General features: G+C 41.5%; 1 protein-coding gene across 2 annotated transcripts; it reads left to right on the top strand.

Annotated features, from left to right (window-relative positions):
* The first annotated feature begins 882 nt into the window (after positions 1–882).
* Positions 883–19,629, top strand: LOC132864371 (volume-regulated anion channel subunit LRRC8D-like). 2 transcript variants are annotated; one of them, XM_060897791.1, is made up of 2 exons: positions 883–953; positions 14,156–19,629. In XM_060897791.1, exon 2 carries the CDS (start codon positions 14,158–14,160, stop codon positions 16,645–16,647), a length of 2,490 nt encoding a protein of 829 aa, XP_060753774.1. In that variant the 5' UTR covers positions 883–953; positions 14,156–14,157; the 3' UTR covers positions 16,648–19,629. The 2 variants fall into 2 exon arrangements, with proteins under 2 accessions (XP_060753774.1, XP_060753773.1); XM_060897790.1 differs by lacking the exon at positions 883–953 and adding an exon at positions 7,316–7,534.
* Positions 19,630–20,503: the final 874 nt, after the last annotated feature.

The raw sequence follows: 20,503 nt of genomic DNA, 5'->3' as shown, positions 1-20,503 counted from the left end.
GCACAGGATTAAGACACAATCAGCATGCCGATATAAAAACTGTGAAAACACACTTACTTTGCGAAGTATTGAGTTGTGTTGCTGACACATTACCGAGCCTTATTTCCTTGTTTGGTTTCCTGATCCCTGATTTCCTGTTTCTCGTCTTTGATCCTGCCGAGTCTACGATAGCCTGTTTGTGCCTCGCTCGACCTATCACCTGTTTCACTGTTTTGCGATTTTGCCTGCCGTTCTGGATTGTTTACTGTCTTCACTTGTATTAATAAACACACCTTCTGCACTTACATCCGTCTCCCAGCCATCTCTGACAGAATACTGCACACTCCCTGATAAAGAGAAGCACATTCACCTGTTCATACGTCATGTTCAGGAACAAACTAATGTCAATGGCACTGAAACAGCCACTGTCAAACGGTGCAGTTGGAGTGTTGGATTCAACTCGGACTCAACTCAAATTTTTTTAATGACTTGGACTTGACTCAGACTTGAACACTGGGGACTCGAGACTGGACTTGGACTCGAGGTTTAGTGACTTGACGACAACACTGTGTGGAATTATGTGGTAAACAAAAAAGTGTTCAAAAGACAAAATGTTTGATATTTTAGGTTCTTCAAAGTAGCCACTGTTTACCTTGATAATGCTTTACACACTATTGGCGTTATCTTAACCAGCTTCATGAGGTAGTCACCTGGAACGTTTTTCAATTAACCCTTTGGTGACTGACCCCTTGAAAATGGTTCCTCCAGGAAAAATGACGTTTCAGTTGTCAAGACAACGGAAAAACTAAAATACAAGAGCATTTTGTTTTGTGCACAAGAGCATTGTGACGTATCTTTCTGTTTTTGTATTTTAGTTTTTCCGTTGTCTTGACAACTGAAAAGTCATCGTTCCTGGAGGAACCATTTTCAAGGGGTCAGTCACCAAAGGGTTAACAGGTGTGTCTCATCAAAAGGTAATTCATGGATGAGTTTCTTACCTTCTTAATGCATTTGAGATCTCATCTCATTATCTCTAGCTGCTTTATCCTGTTCTACAGGGTCGCAGGCAAGCTGGAGCCTATCCCAGCTGACCACGGGCGAAAGGCAGGGTACACCCTGGACAAGTCGCCAGGTCATCACAGGGCTAACACATAGACACAGACAACCATTCACACTCACATTCACACCTACGCTCAATTTAGAGTCACCAGTTAACCTAACCTGCATGTCTTTGGACTGTGGGGGAAACCGGAGCACCTGGAGGAAACCCATGCGGACACGGGGGAGAACATGCAAACTCTACACAGAAAGGCCCTCGTCAGCCACGGGGCTCAAACCCGGACCTTCTTGCTGTGAGGCGACAGCGCTAACCACTACACCACCGTGCCGCCCGCATTTGAGTTCAAATTGTAAAAAAGAACAATACAATAAATAAATATCCCTATTCCACAACTGTAGTCATCCATACGGTGTTATATCAAGAACTGCTCAACTAAGTAAACAAAAACACCATCCATCATTACTTTAAGACATAAAGTGACTTTTAATTAAAAACAAAGAAAAAAACACTGAATTAGAAAGGGTGTCCAAACTTTCTATGTGGTACTGTACATATTTTAAACGACAGTGTCGAACACGTAGAATCTGTAAAAGGTTGTTAATTCCAGTTTAAAACTCATTTTGTAAAACTACAGTAACAAAGTTCCAAGTGAGTGCTTGTGTAAGCGGTATCATACTTGAGATCGTGCTGGTGTACCTGAATATCAGCCGAGCTATGGTGTGGTCACTGTAGTTAATCACAGCCGTGCTGATATTCAGCATAACAGCACGACCTGAAGTGTGATTTCGCTTTTATACAACAGTTCTATAAGCATGAAATTAATTTTGGACACAATACAGCCAAATGTTCTGTTTATTTTTGCACTGAAAGCAGACACAGATCCCGAAGAAGCCGTATTCACTTTATAGCCTGTCGGTTAGCTGGCTAGCTCATACTGATTTATATTACATCAGCACGAGTGTTTTATTGGGAAATACACCACTCGTATTTTTCATCTGAGCTCCATCCGGGACATGGAGAACCAAAACCGGGACATAAATCTCAAAATGTGACTCGTGAGGAAATCAGTGAGTGAGTTGTTTTGATAAATTTGGGGACTTTTTGTCTACGAATGTGTTGATATAATAAAAAGAAAATCACACACTGGCTTGAAGATATGAAGTTTATCTTCTTGTATTGAAAAACTCACATTTTTCATACAAAATACATTGTGAATCTGAGTGACATATTTCCTGATATTTCACTCCGAGGACGTCACTCCCAGTGTTTTCCTGCTGACTAGACGTGCGTTGTCAAAGTGGCAAACCGGTTCAAAATTAAAATTCTTTTGATTAACTTGTGTATTTTTTGTGTGGATGGGTCCATATAATATAAAGAACATTACACAGTGGTGTGGAGATATGAAGTTTATATTCTTGTGTTGAAAAATATATACATTCACCACTTGAAGATAAACTTCATATCTTCACACCACTGTGCAATATCCTCTCTGTACAAGTCCACTGTTGGTCACATTGAGAATACGCCCAAATTCATTGCTTTAGTAGAATTAATTTGTAAATGAAATAATACTCACTTTGAAATGTCTAAACTGTATTGAATTTGTTCAGCGTAAACGTCCTCTTAATGTCAATCAGTCTGGACTGTCTGAATTTGTCCAGGTGTGTTAAGTGGGTAGGAGAGGGGATGTGAAATCCTGAACTCAAAGTGGAGAAAAAGGTGGAGTAAGTTATCAAATTATTAATTTCATTAAGTTAATTTAATTAAGTTACTACAACTTGAATTTTGCTTTAAATCAATTAATGCAGAAATCTGAGTTTAAATTACACACAATATTACCTTAATATAATTATCAACATTATTTTGTCAGAACAACTCGTCAAAAATAACATTTTCAATTTAAAAAGTTTACATAAATCAATAACATTTTTAAAAATTCTATTTAATTGTTTATTTTGCAGCCAGTGGAGGTAAGAGGGCTCCTGAATTACTTTTTAGATGAAATTAACAGCTGCAGTGTGGAATGAACATCTTTACAGTTTATTTCCTCTTAAAAGGTGACAAACACCTATACAGTGTTGAATTAACACCAACAGTGTCGAACTCATCGTGTTAAACTATCATGGGTAGTGTTTAACTCTTAACACACACAGACACACACACACACACCTACAGTCAACCTGATAAAGCTTACTAAACACCTCCAGCACTGAATTAACACCTATATTTACTCTAGATTGTTTAATTACGTCCAGATTGTAGTCTTGACACATCAACATGTACAGCATTAAAATAAGACAAACATTTAGTGTCAGATTTAACACTTGTGTTAGTTTTGAGTGTCTACTGTAAATTTATAGTGTTCATGCATCCATCTGTGTTGGAATTAATAACCGATATAATTTACACTTCAATCTTTACGTTTTACTCTTTAGTTATTGTACAGTTTGGTACAAACACTGGAGGTGTTAATGCAGCTCGATTCAAAGAATTTTGTCGAGATCATAACCGCTAATAAACTCTAATTTCTGTGTATATCTATCCTTTACTTCTTTCTGACTCAGATTATCCAAGTAATCCAGTAGTAAAGCTTTTTTTAGCTGTAGTTTTTTTTCAGACTAAAGATATCTGGCATCTTCAATATCACTTGTCTTCAGTATGGAAACAAAGTTCACTTGTCCCCCAGGACAAAGGGTAGCAATGGTTGCTAATTTAAGTGTGACATTAGTGCAAGGGGTCTATACAGTTAATTCAGCTCTGTCAGTGTTAATTCAGCTCTGTAGGTGTTAATACAGCCCCTTTGGTGTTAACTCAGCTCTGTAGAATCTATAGAGCATTCAGTTCTATAGAATGTTAATTTAGATGTGTAGAAAGTTAATTCAGCTCTGTAGTGTTAATTCATCTATGCAAGTGTTAATTCAGCTCTGCAGAAAGTTAATTCACATCTGTACGTGTTAATTCAGACTCTGTAGTGTTAATTCAAATCTGTAGTGTTAATTGAGCCCCTGTAATGTTAATTCAGCTCTGTAGAAAGTTAATTCAGCTCTGTATAGTGTTAATTCAGCCCTTATGGCTTTAATTCGGCTCTGTAGAGTGTTAATTCAGCTCGGCAGAGTTTTAATTCAGCTCTGTAGGAAGTTAATTCAGCGCCTATGTTGTTAATTCAGCTCTGTAGAGTGTTAATTCAGCTCTGGAGAGTGTGACTTCTGCCACTATGGTGTTAATTCAGCCCCTATGGTGTTAATTCAGCCCCATGTTGTTAATTCAGCTCTGTAGAGTGTTAATTCAGCTCTGTAGAGTGTGAATTCTGCCCCTATGGTGTTAATTCAGCTCTGTAGAGTGTTAATTCAGCTCTGTAGAGTGTTAATTCAGCCCCTATGGTGTTAATTCAGCCCCTATGGTGTTAATTCAGCTCTGTAGAGTGTGAATTCTGCCCCTATGGTGTTAATTCTGCCCCATGTTGTTAATTCAGCTCTGTAGAGTGTTAATTCAGCCTCTATGATATTAATTCAGCTCTATAGAGTGTTAATTCAGCTCTGTAGAGTGTGAATTCTGCCCCTATGGTGTTAATTCAGCTCTGTAGTGTGTGAATTCTGCCCCTATGGTGTTAATTCAGCACTGTAGAGTGTAAATTCTGCCCATATGGTTTCAATTCAGCCCGTGATGTTAATTCAGCTCTGTAGAGCGTTAATTCAACTCTGTAGAGTGTGAATTCTGCCCCATGGTGTTAATTCAGCTCTGTAGAGTGTTAATTCAGCTCTGTAGAGTGTGAATTCAGCTCCTATAGTGTTAATTCAGCTCTGGAGAGTGTTAATTCTGCTCCTATAGTGTTAATTCAGCCCTATAGAGTGTTATTTCAGCCCCTATGGTGTTAATTCTGCTCTGCAGAGTGTTAATTCAGCTCTGTGGAGTGTTAATTATGCCCCTATGGTGTTAATTCAGCTCTGTGGAGTGTTAATTATGCCCCTATGGTGTTAATTCTGCTCTGTAGAGTGTTAATTCAGCTCTGTAGAGTGTTAATTCTGCCCCTATGGTGTTAATTCAGCTCTGTGGAGTGTTAATTATGCCCCTATGGTGTTAATTCAGCTCTGTAGAGTGTTAATTCAGCTCTGTAGAGTGTTAATTCTGCCCCATGGTGTTAATTCATGACATTAATTCAGCTGTGTAGAGTGTTAATTCAGCTCTGTAGAGTGTTAATTCTGCCCCTGTGGTGTTAATTCAGCTCTGTAGAGTGTGAATTCTGCCCCTATGGTGTTAATTATGCCCCTATGTTGTTAATTCAGCTCTGTACAGTATTAATTCAACTTTGTAGAGTGTGAATTCTGCCCCTATGGTGTTAATTCAGCCCCTATGGTGTTAATTCAGCTCTGTAAAGTGTTAATTCAGCTCTGTAGAGTGTGAATTCTGCCCCTATGGTGTTAATTATGCCCCTATGTTGTTAATTCAGCTCTGTACAGTATTAATTCAACTTTGTAGAGTGTGAATTCTGCCCCTATGGTGTTAATTCAGCCCCTATGGTGTTAATTCAGCTCTGTAAAGTGTTAATTCAGCTCTGTAGAGTGTGAATTCTGCCCCTATGGTGTTAATTCAGCTCTGTAGAGTGTGAATTCTGCCACTACAGTGTTAATTCAGCTCTGTAGAGTGTTAATTCAGCTCTGTAGAGTGTGAATTCAGCCCCTATGGTGTTAATTCAGCTCTGTAGAGTGTTAATTCTGCCCATATGGTGTTAATTCAGCCCATGTGGTGTTAATTCAGCTCTGTAGAGCGTTAATTCAGCTCTGTAGAGTGTGAATTCTGCCCCATGGTGTTAATTCAGCTCTGTAGAGCAGTGTTGCCAGACACTGCTGACGTTTTCCAGCCCAAAACATGTTCAAATCCGCCAAAATCCACTTAAAACCGCCCAATCTGGCAACACTGCTGTAGAGTGTTAATTCAGCTCTGTAGAGTGTTAATTCTGCTCCTATAGTCTGGGTGCGATTTGCTGGGGGGGATCATCCCCCCCTCTGGTTTTTATCTCTGCTGAAAAAAAATCCTCGGGGACAACCCCGTCAATAAAACAAACAAACCAAAAAAAAAGTTGACATGACAGGCATGTTGTGACACAGTTTTCTATGGTCTACATTGCACTCACTTTCAAAATGACCCGAAGTGGCAGCCTTGATGTTCACGAACGTCCCCAGCAAATAGATACATTGTAGATAATAACAATATCCGGAGTGTGAACGTGGATTTAGCGCCATGAATCACATCCTTACTGATGAGCGCAACAGAATGAATGTATCCACACTGAACAGCCTTCTTTTCCTCGCTGTCAATGGGCCAGACGTGCGCTCCTTCCCTGCTGAGAAATTCGCAGAAATGTGGATTAAAGAAGGGCGAAACGCGGTGGATAGCGCACCGACGGGAAAGCAGAAAAGGCCACATGAACTGCGCCATCAGAGCAAACTGTTCATTTAGTATTCATGTATTTTAGTGATTTTCGAGTCACTGTCCATTTAATCCGGAGGGAGAGAAACATCACAGCAACGCGACAAGCAATGCGAACTTTGTTGTGTTAGTGTTCGTGTATTTAGTCAGAGAGATAGGAAGATGAATTTACTATCTCTGGTTTAGTGTTCGTTTTCATTTAGTGTTATTCATTTGATATGATCGGATGTTATTGAGCTGTTAGCCTATTGTTACCTTAATTTTGTGACGTTTCATGATTAAAAAAACCCAAACCATCCCCCCTTCTGATTTTTTGACAAATCGCACCCTGCCCATAGTGTTAATTCAGCTCTGTAGAGTGTTAATTCTGCCCCTATGGTGTTAATCCAGCTCTGTAGAGTGTTAATTCAGCTCTGTAGAGTGTGAATTCTGCCCCTATGGTGTTAATTCAGCTGTGTAGAGTGTTAATTCAGCTGTGTAGAGTGTTAATTCTGCCCCTATGGTGTTAATTCAGCCCCTGTAGTGTTAATTCAGCTCTGTAGAGTGTGAATTCTGCCCCTATGTTGTTAATTCAGCCCCTATGGTGTTAATTCAGCTCTGTAGAGCGTTAATTCAGCTGTGTAGAGTGTGAATTCTGCCCCTATGGTGTTAATTCAGCTCTGTAGAGTGTTAAATCAGCCCCTATGTTGTGAATTCTGCCCCTATGGTGTTGATTCAGCCGTGTAGAGAGTGAATGTGCTCATGCCGCTCAGCAGGCCTCGGTGTTAATGAGACACTGTGTACTCCACACCCTTCCGTCGCCTTTGGACGTTGAACTTTGTTTATCCTCCACTGCAGTCTCTCTCTCTCTCTCTCTCACGCACGCACACGCGCAGGGCATGATGGGGCGCTCGCGCGCGCGCGCACTCAGACCGGTTTGTGTGCACACTTGTGGGTGAGATGGTTCCACGCAGAACCCGCTGTGGAACTGTTCCGCCTTTCCGCCGCTTTGTCCCACTCGGAGTTCGGAGGGGAAGCGCTTTGGGTCGCGGCTGTGCCATGTGATCTCAGGAAGCGACACCGGAGGCGGTAAGTTTCCGGTTTCTGTCGTGTTCGGACCGCTTTCTGAACTTTCCGAGCTGCTGATGTTTCCGGAGGATCAGTGAACTCACTCACCGCACTGTGACCCTCCAACCTCATCCGTTCCGCACCGCAGGGGATTGAACGCATGCCTTTCTGGTGCTTCTTCAATAAAATAACGCACGCGGACTAAATGCAGGTCAATTAACGGGGCGCGCGCGCGCGCCTTCTTCAGTTACAGTAAAGAGCGAACGGTGTGAGAGCAGATCCGGTGCGTCCATGGCCTTAAAGGAGCAGAGTGATCATTCACACTCTCACTCCAACGCGTGCGTGTCTTGGTGAGGACCAAATTTCCCCACCAGGACAGGAACATCTGCCAGGCTGGACCTTTTTCCAAAACTGCAGGTTTTATTTTTTTTAAAATCTAAAAGAGCTGAAAGTTTTGTTTTCAGTCAGTAGGGTTAGATTTAACTGGATTAATAATGGGGGGGCACTTCCCTTTCAGTAACACAGCTGTGTGTGAGAGCTGCCTGATTCTATACAGATACAGTGCAGATGTTAGATCAGCCCTCACGTGTTACACTTAACACACACACACACCCCACCCGTTTGCCTTTTTTCCTCCACCCAATTTTATCTCCGTTTAGCTGTTTCTAATTTCCACCCTTCCTCGCTCTGTCTTTCTTTCCATCCAACCATCATGACTCAGGGTTTTTGCAACAATCTGGAAAACTCTGGAATCGAGCCTTACTCATTTCCAGATATGCAACAATACTACTGTACGTTACCGTGAGCAGGTGATGGGTCTCTCGTATCGTGTGTAATTTGCCTCTAACCAATAAATTACAGCCTTCATCCCACTCTATGGTTTACCTCTTCCAATACACAACCTATATAAGTCGGTTTAAATGTTGTACGCTTGTCTTTGTGTCAGATTAGATTAGCAAAACGAGTTAGCTGTAGTCATGTGCTCTCACCAGATGCACCAACAATCCCTGCTACTTCCTTCCAAGCTTTGCTTTTATGCCACCGTAAGGTCCAGGAGGCATTATGTTTTCGGGTTGTCCGTCTGTCCATGCGTGCGTCTGTGCGTCCGTCCCGAAACCTTGTGAACACGATATCTCAAAGGCTAATGAAAGGAGTTTCACCAAACTTTCACCATTTGTGCATTTGGGGACAAAGATAAACTGATTAGATTTTGAGATCAAAAGGTCTGTCAAGGTCACTGTGAGGTCAAATGTCTGTCCAAAAACCTTGTGAACACAATGTCTTCAAGGCTAATACAAGTAATTTCACCAGGTCAAGATTACTGTGAGGTCAAATGTCCATCCCCAAATCACAACTTAATAAGGCATGTAGTCTACCGGGCGGAGGCATCCCCATCGACGCCGTTGGCGTCGAGTTCTATCTAGTTCTTCATCATGACTCTGACAGGTTGGATATAACGGGAGATGATCAAACCAAGGTTATGTTTTTCTTCAGCAGGTTGGAAGTAAAGTTACAATCAAACACATCATGCATTGTGTAAGGAATAACACACCGCAGACCGTACTGTTGTATGAAAATACGTAAAACAGGCTGGGGAGTGTTTTCATATAACGGCACTGTCGGAAACGCTTTATTCCTCTTACACCACGTCTTCCAACTATTACGCTGTTTAATTCCTTAATGAACGACATATTGAACATTTTAACTGTTTAGCGCTACATTTAATGTTGCAGAATGTCTGTAAAAGAAGTTAGTTCCTGTTCGTATTTACACAGCTATAAACATGTGCGCCCTCATCAGCCTCCCCCCCCAGAGTTAAGAAAACAAACTAACAAACAAAAATGCAGCCTGCCATGTTGCAGAGAAACTACACAATATAAATGTGTTTCTCCTGAAGATAAAGTCTCCTGTAGCGGGAAAATTTACAAAGCGTCCTGAACATTGCAAAGCGCTAACACTGGAGACTCCTTCTGTAAATGTTACGTAAACATGTCTGAAATGATCATATGGTTTTCGTTGTTAAACAACACTTAAAGGTCATAGGCAAGGGTCGGAGGTGAAACGTAGAATATCAATTTTATTGTCTAGAAGAATGACCCAAAAAGCGAATTCAATCTTCCTAGTGTCTAATTTTCACCCTAAAATTGAATAAAATGGTTAAAATATACTGTTTTGCCCAATTTCTGAAGGTTTGTTTCCATCTCACTTATGCACACTTTCACCGCCAGGGGACCGTCATCGTGACGTCATTTAAGCCAAACAGACCGGGAGCAGCTCTGTGTTTACTTGCAAACCGAGCACACGTGTACGGACTTTGGTCGTGAGAGGTTGTGTAAAATGTCTGATAGCGATTTTAAAGTAGGAACTCTCCAAATTGAATATCGAGAGGTGAAACTATATGTATGAACCTGTGGCCGTTGCGAAGCAGTCAGTGAACGTGGCTCACTGGTTTGACCGTGCGGCCTCGGAATCGGACAGCGACTCGGCCGACTCTGATCGCGGTGACCCCGGACCTCAACAAGACTCGCGCCCAAACAATTTATCCTGGTAGTTATGATAAATTCTTAATTTTGTCGTAATACTAAATAAGAGCCCTTTTGAAGAATAATTAAACCGCCCTCCCTCGTGGATATAGGGAACGATTACTGGACAGCGCGCCGGTAGGCCACATTAGCCTGCCATCCGCGGCATTATACTATTTATAGCCGACTCTAAGCAAGGAAATATCCCTTTGTCTCATTTCCACAATGATTGTACAGGATCCCTCAGGATTCTTGACTTGTCAATTGCAAGCAAAAGTAAAAATGTTTACCTCCAATCTTCTCCTTTTTGCTTGAGCGTTGCTGCTCCGTTTCTTCTTTGACTGCTTGATTTTGTTTCACGTGCACAATCCACTCTCTCCGCCTCATCTCCCCTTCCGGAAAAAAGCCAACCCTCTGGCTTCACGCACACAATCCGCGCTCTCTGCCTCGTCTCCTCTTTCGGAAAAAGCCAACCCTCTCGCTCCACCTCTTCTCCTCTTTCGGAAAAAGCCAATCCACTCTGTCTGCCTCTTCTTTTGGAAAAAGGTAAAAACTTCTTCCTGAACCGGTCCCGTTGTTACAGTTCACTGCAAAACAATAAGGCATGGGGGTTTTTCTTTGGAAATTCCTGAACGCACGTCTGCACTCAAGCCGAACGGCAATGTAAGTAAACGGAAGCGGACTCAACTCAAGCGGTTTGTTTGGCTTAAATGACGTCACGCGCCGAGTGGTCACGAAAATAGCCGAACAGAAATTCGCCACGATCCGCGCTAACTTATTTTAATTATTACTTATTAACAATACTTCTTGGGACCAGAAGAAAATTACAGAGGGTTTTTTAACATATAAAGTTTCAATTGTGCATAAAATTAAAACTGTTGCCTATGAGCTTTAAACATATAAATAGATTTTTAAAAACATTTTCTGTAACCGTGGCTCTGAGTGAGCTGTTACTATAGAAATGATGTATGAGAACAAGCGCATTGATATTTAATAGTTATTCCACGAAATTGAGTCGTACATGAGCTGATAGCTGGCTATAAGCCGTGTACGACGAGATTGAGTGAAATAACTGTTTTATTCTATCCACGTTCATTTGATTTTGAGAAGCGGAGCATTTTTATTTTTTGCAAATTCAATAAATAAAAACTTTTATACAAAATGGCCAACAAAATCATTTCTGTTTAATAAACCAGTGAAATGACCGTAGCAGTTTGTGAAAAATGCTATAACAATAATTCTTGAAAATAAAAAAAGATACGTTCTTATCATCAAATACTTTCATTCCATATTTTGTTGCTTTTTTGTTTTTGTATTTTTTGGGGTTTTGTTTTCGAGTGCAGTTTTTATTTTGTCCTCGGTTGCTTCAGCAACATGCTCTGCCAATTTGTTTTTTGGTGATTGGCAAACCAACTTAAAGGTGCATTAGGCCATTATTAAAAAATGTTCTGTTTCCGGTCCACCGGCCGGGTGAGTGCCGTTTGTGCGGTTGAATTTTTTTTTTTTTTAACGCCGGTTTTTCGACATTTTTTTCGGGTTCGTAAATCTAAAATCGAACTTGACATTTCCACATTCCCAGGGCTTTCCACTAAGGCTCATACTAGCCAGCCATGACAAATAAATAGCCAGCCGGGGGGGGAGTAAACACAAAATAAACTCCTGTGCACGCAGTTCCCAGGATTAAATGTATTTTCCACAGACCATTTATTTATTCACTTTCCTCAAATACATAGTAAAATGGCAGTAAATCTTCTTTCTTTTCTTGCGTATTGCATCATGAGGCATTCCTGGCTTGTAAATCTCTTATTTTCGGTGCATGACACATTCACGCAGCTGAGCATGCTATGAATTAACAACGACAACGGTCTGCAGTGGGGCTACACAATTACACACTCGGCGAACATTTCTCCATTTGTGTATGAAAATACACTCCAACCACTCAGTTTGGGTTCATTTACAACCAACGGTGTCTTTTGATGCCAGCACGTAATTGAACGAGAGAAGACTGGTTTACCGGAGACAAAATAAGCGTTATCTCTGCTTCTGTTCCCTCCGACACACTACTGCCTCCGCCAAGTGCGTGCGCACTCTGAACTGAATCAGCTCTGCGCATGCGCCGTGCGGCACAAAAAAATGTCCGCCACCATGAAGGAAGGAGATCCGGAGTTTTCAAACATTTGCTTAAGTGTGAAATCGCAAAATGGTATTCTAGCGAACAACAAAATAGTAAAGATTCAGAAAAACAAATCATTCAGTGATCATTTTAATAGTGTAATTTCATCCGAACTCGGCCTAACGCTCGATTTAGAACTACAAAAAGTCCGTGTGTCGGACATTTTAAGTACCTTTGTAAAAGTTTTGCAAATGTTGCAGTCAGCATTTAAAATGCTAACTTAAAGTTTTTGTACAAGTTTCAGTTGATTAAACTGTCATATTTTATTAAATGTGTCTGCTTTTGTAATAAAAAAGTACTGAAAGAAAAAGCAAACACAGCATTGCGATTTCTTATCCATCCATAAAAAAAAAAATCCCTCCCTCCCGACTGAAATTTTTTTTGCTCACCCGGTGGACAGGAAACGGATTTTTTTTAAAGGATGGCCTTACTACCACCGACTGGGCTGGAGTGTGGAACAGGAGATATTGGCGGGGGGAACTATAGTCTTTTAGCTGTTTGTTTCTTTTCAATACTTGAAAACAAAGTGATAGATATCTGACTTGATGTGCTCCGCCATTTTGTTTTTCTCTACTCGCGGTATATGAGCTGATATCCTAGTAGTAGAGTAGCCAATCAGAGCTCACGATTGCTCATATCCAGTGAATGTGGATAGAATAAAAAGTGATAATTTGTTACTTTTCGAATTACTGTCTGAGTTGTGCAGGTATATAAAATTAATTCTGACCTATTAGATTCGAAAAAAAATCAACCTGTTGTGACTTAGCTCCATCTGCAAACTCGCACAGTGATTTTTTTTTTCCCTTTTTACCTTTTTGTGTAAATTCTTTAAAGTCTTCAGTTTTCATACTTCCTTGTTACAATGTGTAAAGCGCTGAATGAGAACTGATCACTATCAGTGCTGCATGGCTTCAACAACAACAAAAATAAGACGTTCTGTATGACTTGGCCCTTTGCATTCTTCAGTATGTTCTTCAACCGTCCATTTTCCTGTTCGTTTTTGCATTATGTTAATCTCTGGTCGTTTTAAACAGTATAATGTGTTGCAATAAAGTGCAGTGCATTTCATTTGTATGGTTGGGAAATCACCTGAGCAGGTCATGTGACCTGAGAGGATGACAGCAATGTGTTTCTCTCGTGTGTTAGGTGTTAAAACACACATGCTTGAGTAGATTATGTTCTCTGAGGTTCTCAGCGGTAACTTCCAAAAGCCCTGAACCACACGTTGAAAAACAACAAACAGTGGTGTGCAGATATCATGGCATTGTTTCTTAACTTAACATCTCATATTCTCTGTTAAAAGCCCATCTCAAGAGATGTTATTTTGATTTACGGACTATTTTTTCCGCCTTAGCTTATTTCAAGACATTCCTGTATGTTGAAATAATGATGTCTCGTTTTGACTTAATAAATCAAGATCCTTGGGCTTGTCAATATTCTCTAGGCTACCATCTTAAAAAGGTTCAGTCTGGCACCTGTGACAGTTCTTCAGTTTATTTCTGAACACATCATTGATGACTCATGATCCAGTTTTGAGGAATTAGATATAACTGATTCAAATTTTGGGTGGCACGGTGATGTAATGGTTAGCGCTGTCACCTCACAACAAGAAGGTTCTGGGTTCAAGCCCAGTGAACGATGGGGGCCTTTCTGTGTGGAGTTTGCATGTTCTCCCCGTGTCCGCGTGGGTTTCCTCCGGGTGCTCTGGTTTCCCCCACAGTCCAAAGACATGCAGGTTAGGATAATTGGTGGCTCTAAATTGACCGTAGGTGTGAGTGTGAATGGTTGTTTGTCTCTGTCTCAGCCCTGCGATGACCTGGTGACTTGTCTAGGGTGTACCATAGTCAGCTGGGATAGGCTTCAGCTTGCCTGCGACCCTGCACAGGATAAGCGCTTACGGATAATGGATGGATGATTCAAATTTGTTTTTTTTGTTTTGTTTTGCAGAGATGTTTACCCTGACTGAAGTGGCCTCGCTTAATGACATCCAGCCCACGTATCGAATACTGAAGCCATGGTGGGATGTCTTCATGGATTACCTCGGTTTCGTCATGTTAATGTTAGCCATCTTTGCCGGGACAATGCAGTTAACCAAAGATCGGATGGAATGTCTTCCCATTCTAGAGGATGCTAATAAGATATCAAACACAAACTCCTACATGACACCTAGCTCAGTGGAGATCTCCACGTCATTTTTAGGAACTGGATCCGTAACCACTTGGGATCTTCCAGATAGTCAGAGTCATGAAGTCAGAGTCAGCGCTGAGCCTCAACCCAAAGGACGCAACGCAAACTTGGCCTATCAGCAGTACTCTTTCGTCAATCAGATGTGCTACCATCTTGCCTTGCCCTGGTATTCAAAGTACTTTCCTTACCTTGTCCTGATACACACCATCATGTTGATGGTAAGCAGCAATTTTTGGTTCAAATATCCAAAGACCAGCTCAAAGATCGAACACTTTGTGTCCATCCTTGGCAGGTGCTTTGAATCACCCTGGACCACAAAGGCATTGTCGGAAACTGTATGCGAAGACTCTGAAGAAAACAAGCAGAGACTCTTTGCTGGCAAGTCTGGTCCTAAGCAGCTGCCCTCAGATAACCAAGATGACCATGCCAACTCATTCCAACCTATGTTAGGAAACAATAGCATGAAGTTCTCCGCTGAGAAAATCATTCCTGAAGGTCCAAGTATGACCATTTTGGATAAAAAAGACAGTGAACAAGCCAAGGCTCTTTTTGAGAAGGTTCGGACTTTCCGAGCTCATGTTGAGGATAGTGACTTCATCTACAATCTGTATGTGGCACAGACAGTCATCAAAGCGCTCAAGCTAATAGTTATCCTGGGTTACACATCAGCCTTTGCTGCAGACATCAGTTTTATTCATATGTGTGAACCCAAAGTGGAATTCTTAATAGGGTATGATCAATTCATCTGCACACATAATATGGCCTTCATACTGAGAAAGCTCCTTTTTACATTTATGATGATAATTGGACTTTACTGCCTCGTGTGCCTGTACTCACTTTTCTGGCTTTTTCGAGGTCCACTCAAGGAATATTCTTTTGAAAAGGTCAGAGAGGAAAGCAGCTTCAGCGATATCCCTGATGTCAAAAATGACTTTGCATTCCTCCTCCACATGGTTGACCAGTATGACCAGTTATACTCCAAGCGATTTGGCATTTTCCTGTCAGAGGTCAGTGAGAACAAGCTACGGGAAATTAGCCTTAATCACGAATGGACACTAGAAAAACTGCGTCAGCATGTAACCAGCAACACCCAAGACAAGCAGGAGCTGCACTTGTTCATGCTGTTGGGACTGCCCAGTGCTGTATTCGACCTTACCGAACTTGAAGTTCTTAAGCTAGAACTCATCCCTGAAGTCCGGATTTCAGCCAAGGTTTCCCAGATGACCAATTTACAGGAACTTCATCTCTATAATTGTCCTGCTAAGGTGGAGCAAACAGGTTTCACTTTCCTCCGAGATCACCTTAGGTGCCTTCACGTGAAATTTACCGATGTCGCAGAAATCCCTCCATGGATTTATCTTTTGAGGAACCTCAGGGAACTGTACCTAATTGGTAGGTTAAACTCAGAACACAACAAAATGATTGGTCTGGAATCCCTGAAAGACTTAAGGCACCTAAAAACATTCTGTCTCAAAAGTAACCTGAACAAACTACCCACCAACCTCACGGATCTCTCTCCACACCTCGTCAAGCTGGTTATACACAACGATGGGACTAAATTGCTGGTACTGAACAGTCTTAAGAAGATGACTAGCTTGCGTGAGTTGGAGCTCCATCACTGTGACCTGGAGAAGATCCCCCATGCTGTTTTTAGCTTGACAAACCTGCAAGACTTGGATTTGAAATCCAACAGTTTCCAGACCATCGAAGAGGTCATCAGCTTTCAGCACCTGAAGAGACTGACGTGCCTTAAGTTGTGGCACAACAAGATCGTCGCTATTCCACCAAGCATAAATCGGGTGAAGAACCTCGAGTCTCTCTACCTCTCCTACAACAAACTGGAGACTCTACCAACTACTCTGTTTTACCTCCCAAAGCTCAGGTACCTGGATCTCAGCAACAACTCCATTTCGATGATTCCATTCGAAGTGGAACTTCTTCAGAATCTACAGCACTTTGATATCACAGGGAATAAAGTGGAGGTTCTTCCCAAACAGCTGTTCAAATGTGTCAGATTGAAAGTCCTCTGTGTGGGGAACAACAGGATCACCATCCTTCCTGAATCCATCGGACAGTTAACACAACTTGTTCAACTTGATGTTAAAGGGAACTGCTTGGATCACCTTCCCTACCAACTTGGTCAATGCCAACAACTTAATAAGAGCTTATTCACTGTAGAGGATCACCTTTTTGACACACTTCCACTTGAGGTAATAGAGCAAATGATGGAGGTGCCAACGTTCCCAGTTTAGCTGGAGGATTGATGTTTGACCCCTTGCTACTGTGATAAGGACATTTATGCAGCATTTGGAATAAAATTCAAAATGTATAAAATTCACCAGGCAGAAAAGCTTATTCACTGAAGGGGAAAGGATACGGGATGTCAAAGAGGCATATTTGCTTCCGATTTCCATTTCTTCAAGTCGACTTTACCGAGAACCTTTTTTATGAGCCAGTAGAAAATAAGTGGATGGAACTGTTTTATTTGTTTATTAAAAAGGGTAGCTTGGTATATATCTGAAAGAAAAAAGAATTAGCCGTCTCGTCCCCCCAGCATGCACTGCAGGGTTTTTTTTTCCCCTTTCTACATGCAAGGATTATTTTTTGGTAGCAATGTTGGCATCTCTGATATGAGTACAGATCCTTCATCACTGTATAACTGTTCACCACTTGGATCTTCAGAGGATGCTGGTCAGTATTCTGCCTGTACCCTGTACACCCCAAAAATACTGGAGGAAAATACAGCATCGATGTTGATGAAAAATGAGGTCCACACAGAAACCCTTTTTGTATGGATTTTTTATGTACTTTTGGATTTCGGTGGAATGTGCCGATGTTAAATTTTTGTATCAATCCAACTTTTGTGGTTTGCAGTTGCGTATTTTCATGTTTGCTAATACCCCTCCCCCACCCCCATTTTAGTCACCTGTCAATTCCCAGGTGCTTTCTCAGAGGTACCGTATATGAAGACAGCCAACCACATCTTGGTGATCATCTGATGTATCACAGAGCAATGCAACACACTCGGAGGAAAGCTCTATTTGCCGCCTTCTTCTGCATACTTAAGCTCACAGATACCCATGATTGGCTTGTGTCACTGTGATTGACCAGGGAGAGAGTGAGAGAGTCTGCCTCTCTCCCTCCCTCCCAGAGAGTACAGCTGATTTTACTCCCTGTAACGGATGGCTATGCCATTGTTGGGATTTTAATTTGTAATCCTCCAACATTTGAGTGGACATGTTTTCTGTTGCGCTGCATGCGAAAATCCATCGAGTGACATTTGAAAATGAAACCAATCTTGCCGGCAGCATGGTGGTGTAGTGGTTAGCACGGTCACCTCACAACAAAAAGGTTCTGGGTTCAAGTCCAGTGGCCAATGAGGGCCTTTCTGTGTGGAGTTTGCATGTTCTCCCCGTGTCCGCGTGGGTTTCCTCCAGGTGCTCTGTTTTCCCCCACAGTCCAAAGACATGCAGGTTAGGCTAATTAGTGGTGCTAAATTGACCGTAGGTGTGAATGTGAGTGTGAATGATTGTTTGTCTCTGTGTCAGCCCTGTGATGATCTGGCGACTTGTCCAGGGTGTACCCCGCCTTTCGCCCGTAGTCAGCTGAGATAGGCTCCAGCTTGCCTGTGACCCTGCACAGGATAAGCGGTTACAGATGATTGATGGATGGACAACTCTTGCCAGTGTCATCATCCATCATCACTGCTGCATGCTGTTCCTGTGCTGTTTATTGACGGATAGCGCTTTCCTCTGAATGTGTTCCTCAGTGTCTTTAATTTGTAACAAATGTATTGAATTACACAATAAATTGTTTAATCAAGTACAGTATCATCACCTGCCTGTTGTTGCTGTAGCCAGTGTGTTGCTATATATTGAAGAATTTAAAGAACTCATGATGGTCAGTGCTTCAGAATGTATAAATTTAAAAATTTCGAATGTGAATTCTGCTTTGGAAATGTAGATAAAAATAAAACACATTTTTGAGATAAGTATTTATCTTGAGTGAATACCCATCCATCCATTCATTATCTGTAGCTTGCTTATCCTGTACAGGGTCACAGGCACGGTGGAGCCTGTCCCAGCTGACAAGAGGCAGGGTACACCCTGGACAAGTTGCCAGGTCATCGCAGGACCAACACATAGAGACAAACAATCATTCACATCTACAGTCAATTTAGAGCCACCAATTAGCCTAACCTGCATGTCTTTGGACTATGGGGGAAACCGGAGCACCCGGAGGAAACCCACGCAGACATGGGGAGAACATGCAAACTCCACACAGAACCACTCCACCACCGTGCCACGCTTGAGTGAATCCTTCAATGAAAAATCAAATGTACACAAGTTTAAAACACTTCAGGATGCGCTGTCATAGGAACATAATCAACTTCGATGTGGTAACAGTAACTCCACTGAGTCACAACACCCTGTCTTTGATTAATTTACTGTAACAGTATCTCACACAGTTGTTTATTTCGTATAAACATGAACAGAACATCAACAGTGTGGATCATGGCTTTTCTAGAAAGGTTTTCAGAAAGCTATAATAATACAGTTTCAATTTGGACTTTTTTGTAGCTATGTATTATAATGGTAATTTTACATAAGTGCTTTTGTAAAATTGAGACAGCGTAGCTTAGTGACAATGACTGAAGCAAGTATATGAATATTTTTGCCTTGTGTTTACAAAAAACATTTTTGCGCAAGAGTGATTAGCACTGTCGCCTCACAGCAAGAAGGTTCTGGGTTTGAACCTGGCCTTTCTGCGTGGGTTTCCTCAGGGTGTTCCGGTTTCCTCCCACAGTCCAAAAACACATGGATGCGGTCAACTGGCTACTCTAACTTGCCCATAGGTATGAATGTGAGCGTGATGATTGATTGCTCATCTCTGTGTAGCCCTGTGATAGATTGGCGACCTGCCCAGGGTGAACCCCGCCTCTCACCCGAAGTCTGCTGTGATTGGCTCCACTTTCACCTATAACCCTGATGGATATGCACTGTAGATAACGGATGTCTGGATTTTGTGTGAGAAAGACCTCCATTAACCCAAAGCGCAAGTCGTAGATACTGAATATAAGTATATTGGGCATAAAGAAGAAAATTGTGCATATTTTGATTTTTCACTGAAATGATGCTTTGAATTGTCTGAGATTACTGGAAATGTTAAACATGTCATCTAAGAACTATCCTGGCTATCGATGGTGATTTTTGAATTAAAATATGGGTGCAATACTTCTTTTTACTACTTTATTACTTCTCTTTATGACTTGTTTTAGTGTAACAGTTCCGTTGAAGTCATTGTTCTGACCGTCATGAACTTTTTTGACACTTCAGAAAAGCCATAAAACTGCTGGTAGCTGATCAGGAGGATATATGACACCGGAGAGGTCACGGAGTGATAAAGACACCCTTTCACATTCAGAGAAATTGCCTTCGAAGACTGCTTGTGTTTGTTGTATATTTAAGACTTCTGGTTATATTTTAGCTTCATGATCAATAAAAGATCTCAATTTAATTTCAAAACCAGCTCATTCAACTTGGGTTGGTTGTTCCCCCCCCAATATTTCAGTACTTATTTAATGATCATTGCTGAACGGATAATGAAATGCAAGCGGTGTTGTAAATTAGTTTTAGGCAGAACTGAGAATGCATAGTTTTGTTGATTTACTCTGAGCAGTTCGTTAACTGAAACTCGACAGGAAGTAGGCAGCACAGTGCTGCAAGGCAGGAAACCATTTCTTCCTCTCCCAGAACTCTGGATTCTCTGAAGCAGGTGGTTGTTGTTCTGTAGGAATAAAACTACAGGTTTGTTCCAACTAAACTGATAAACTGAATGAAGCAAAAGGCCAAGTGTTGCCAGGCAAAACAAACCTCGCCCGACAGCACTTTTATACCCATATGTTGATAATAGTAATATTGTTCAATCATCAGCTGTCAAGTGAAAGTCTTACGAAAATCCATGACCTTGAGTTTGACATTTCAGAATCATTCAAGGTCAAAGGTCACGGCGGCAACTGAAAGCCCATATGGGACTTCTTATATGTTGATAATGGTAAGCATCTGGCTATCATGAACCATTTTTAAATTATAGCCCTTTGAAAACCCA

This window comes from Neoarius graeffei, chromosome 17 (genome assembly GCF_027579695.1).
Source record: "Neoarius graeffei isolate fNeoGra1 chromosome 17, fNeoGra1.pri, whole genome shotgun sequence".
Lineage (NCBI taxonomy): Eukaryota > Metazoa > Chordata > Actinopteri > Siluriformes > Ariidae > Neoarius > Neoarius graeffei.
The sequence above is the reverse complement of the archived record's forward strand: the minus strand, read 5'-3'. Positions and strand labels throughout refer to the sequence as shown.

Coding starts and splice junctions, on each gene's coding strand:
- LOC132864371 (XM_060897791.1), top strand. CDS start 14,158: ATGTTTACCCTGACTGAAGTGGCCTCGCTTAATGACATCCAGCCCACG.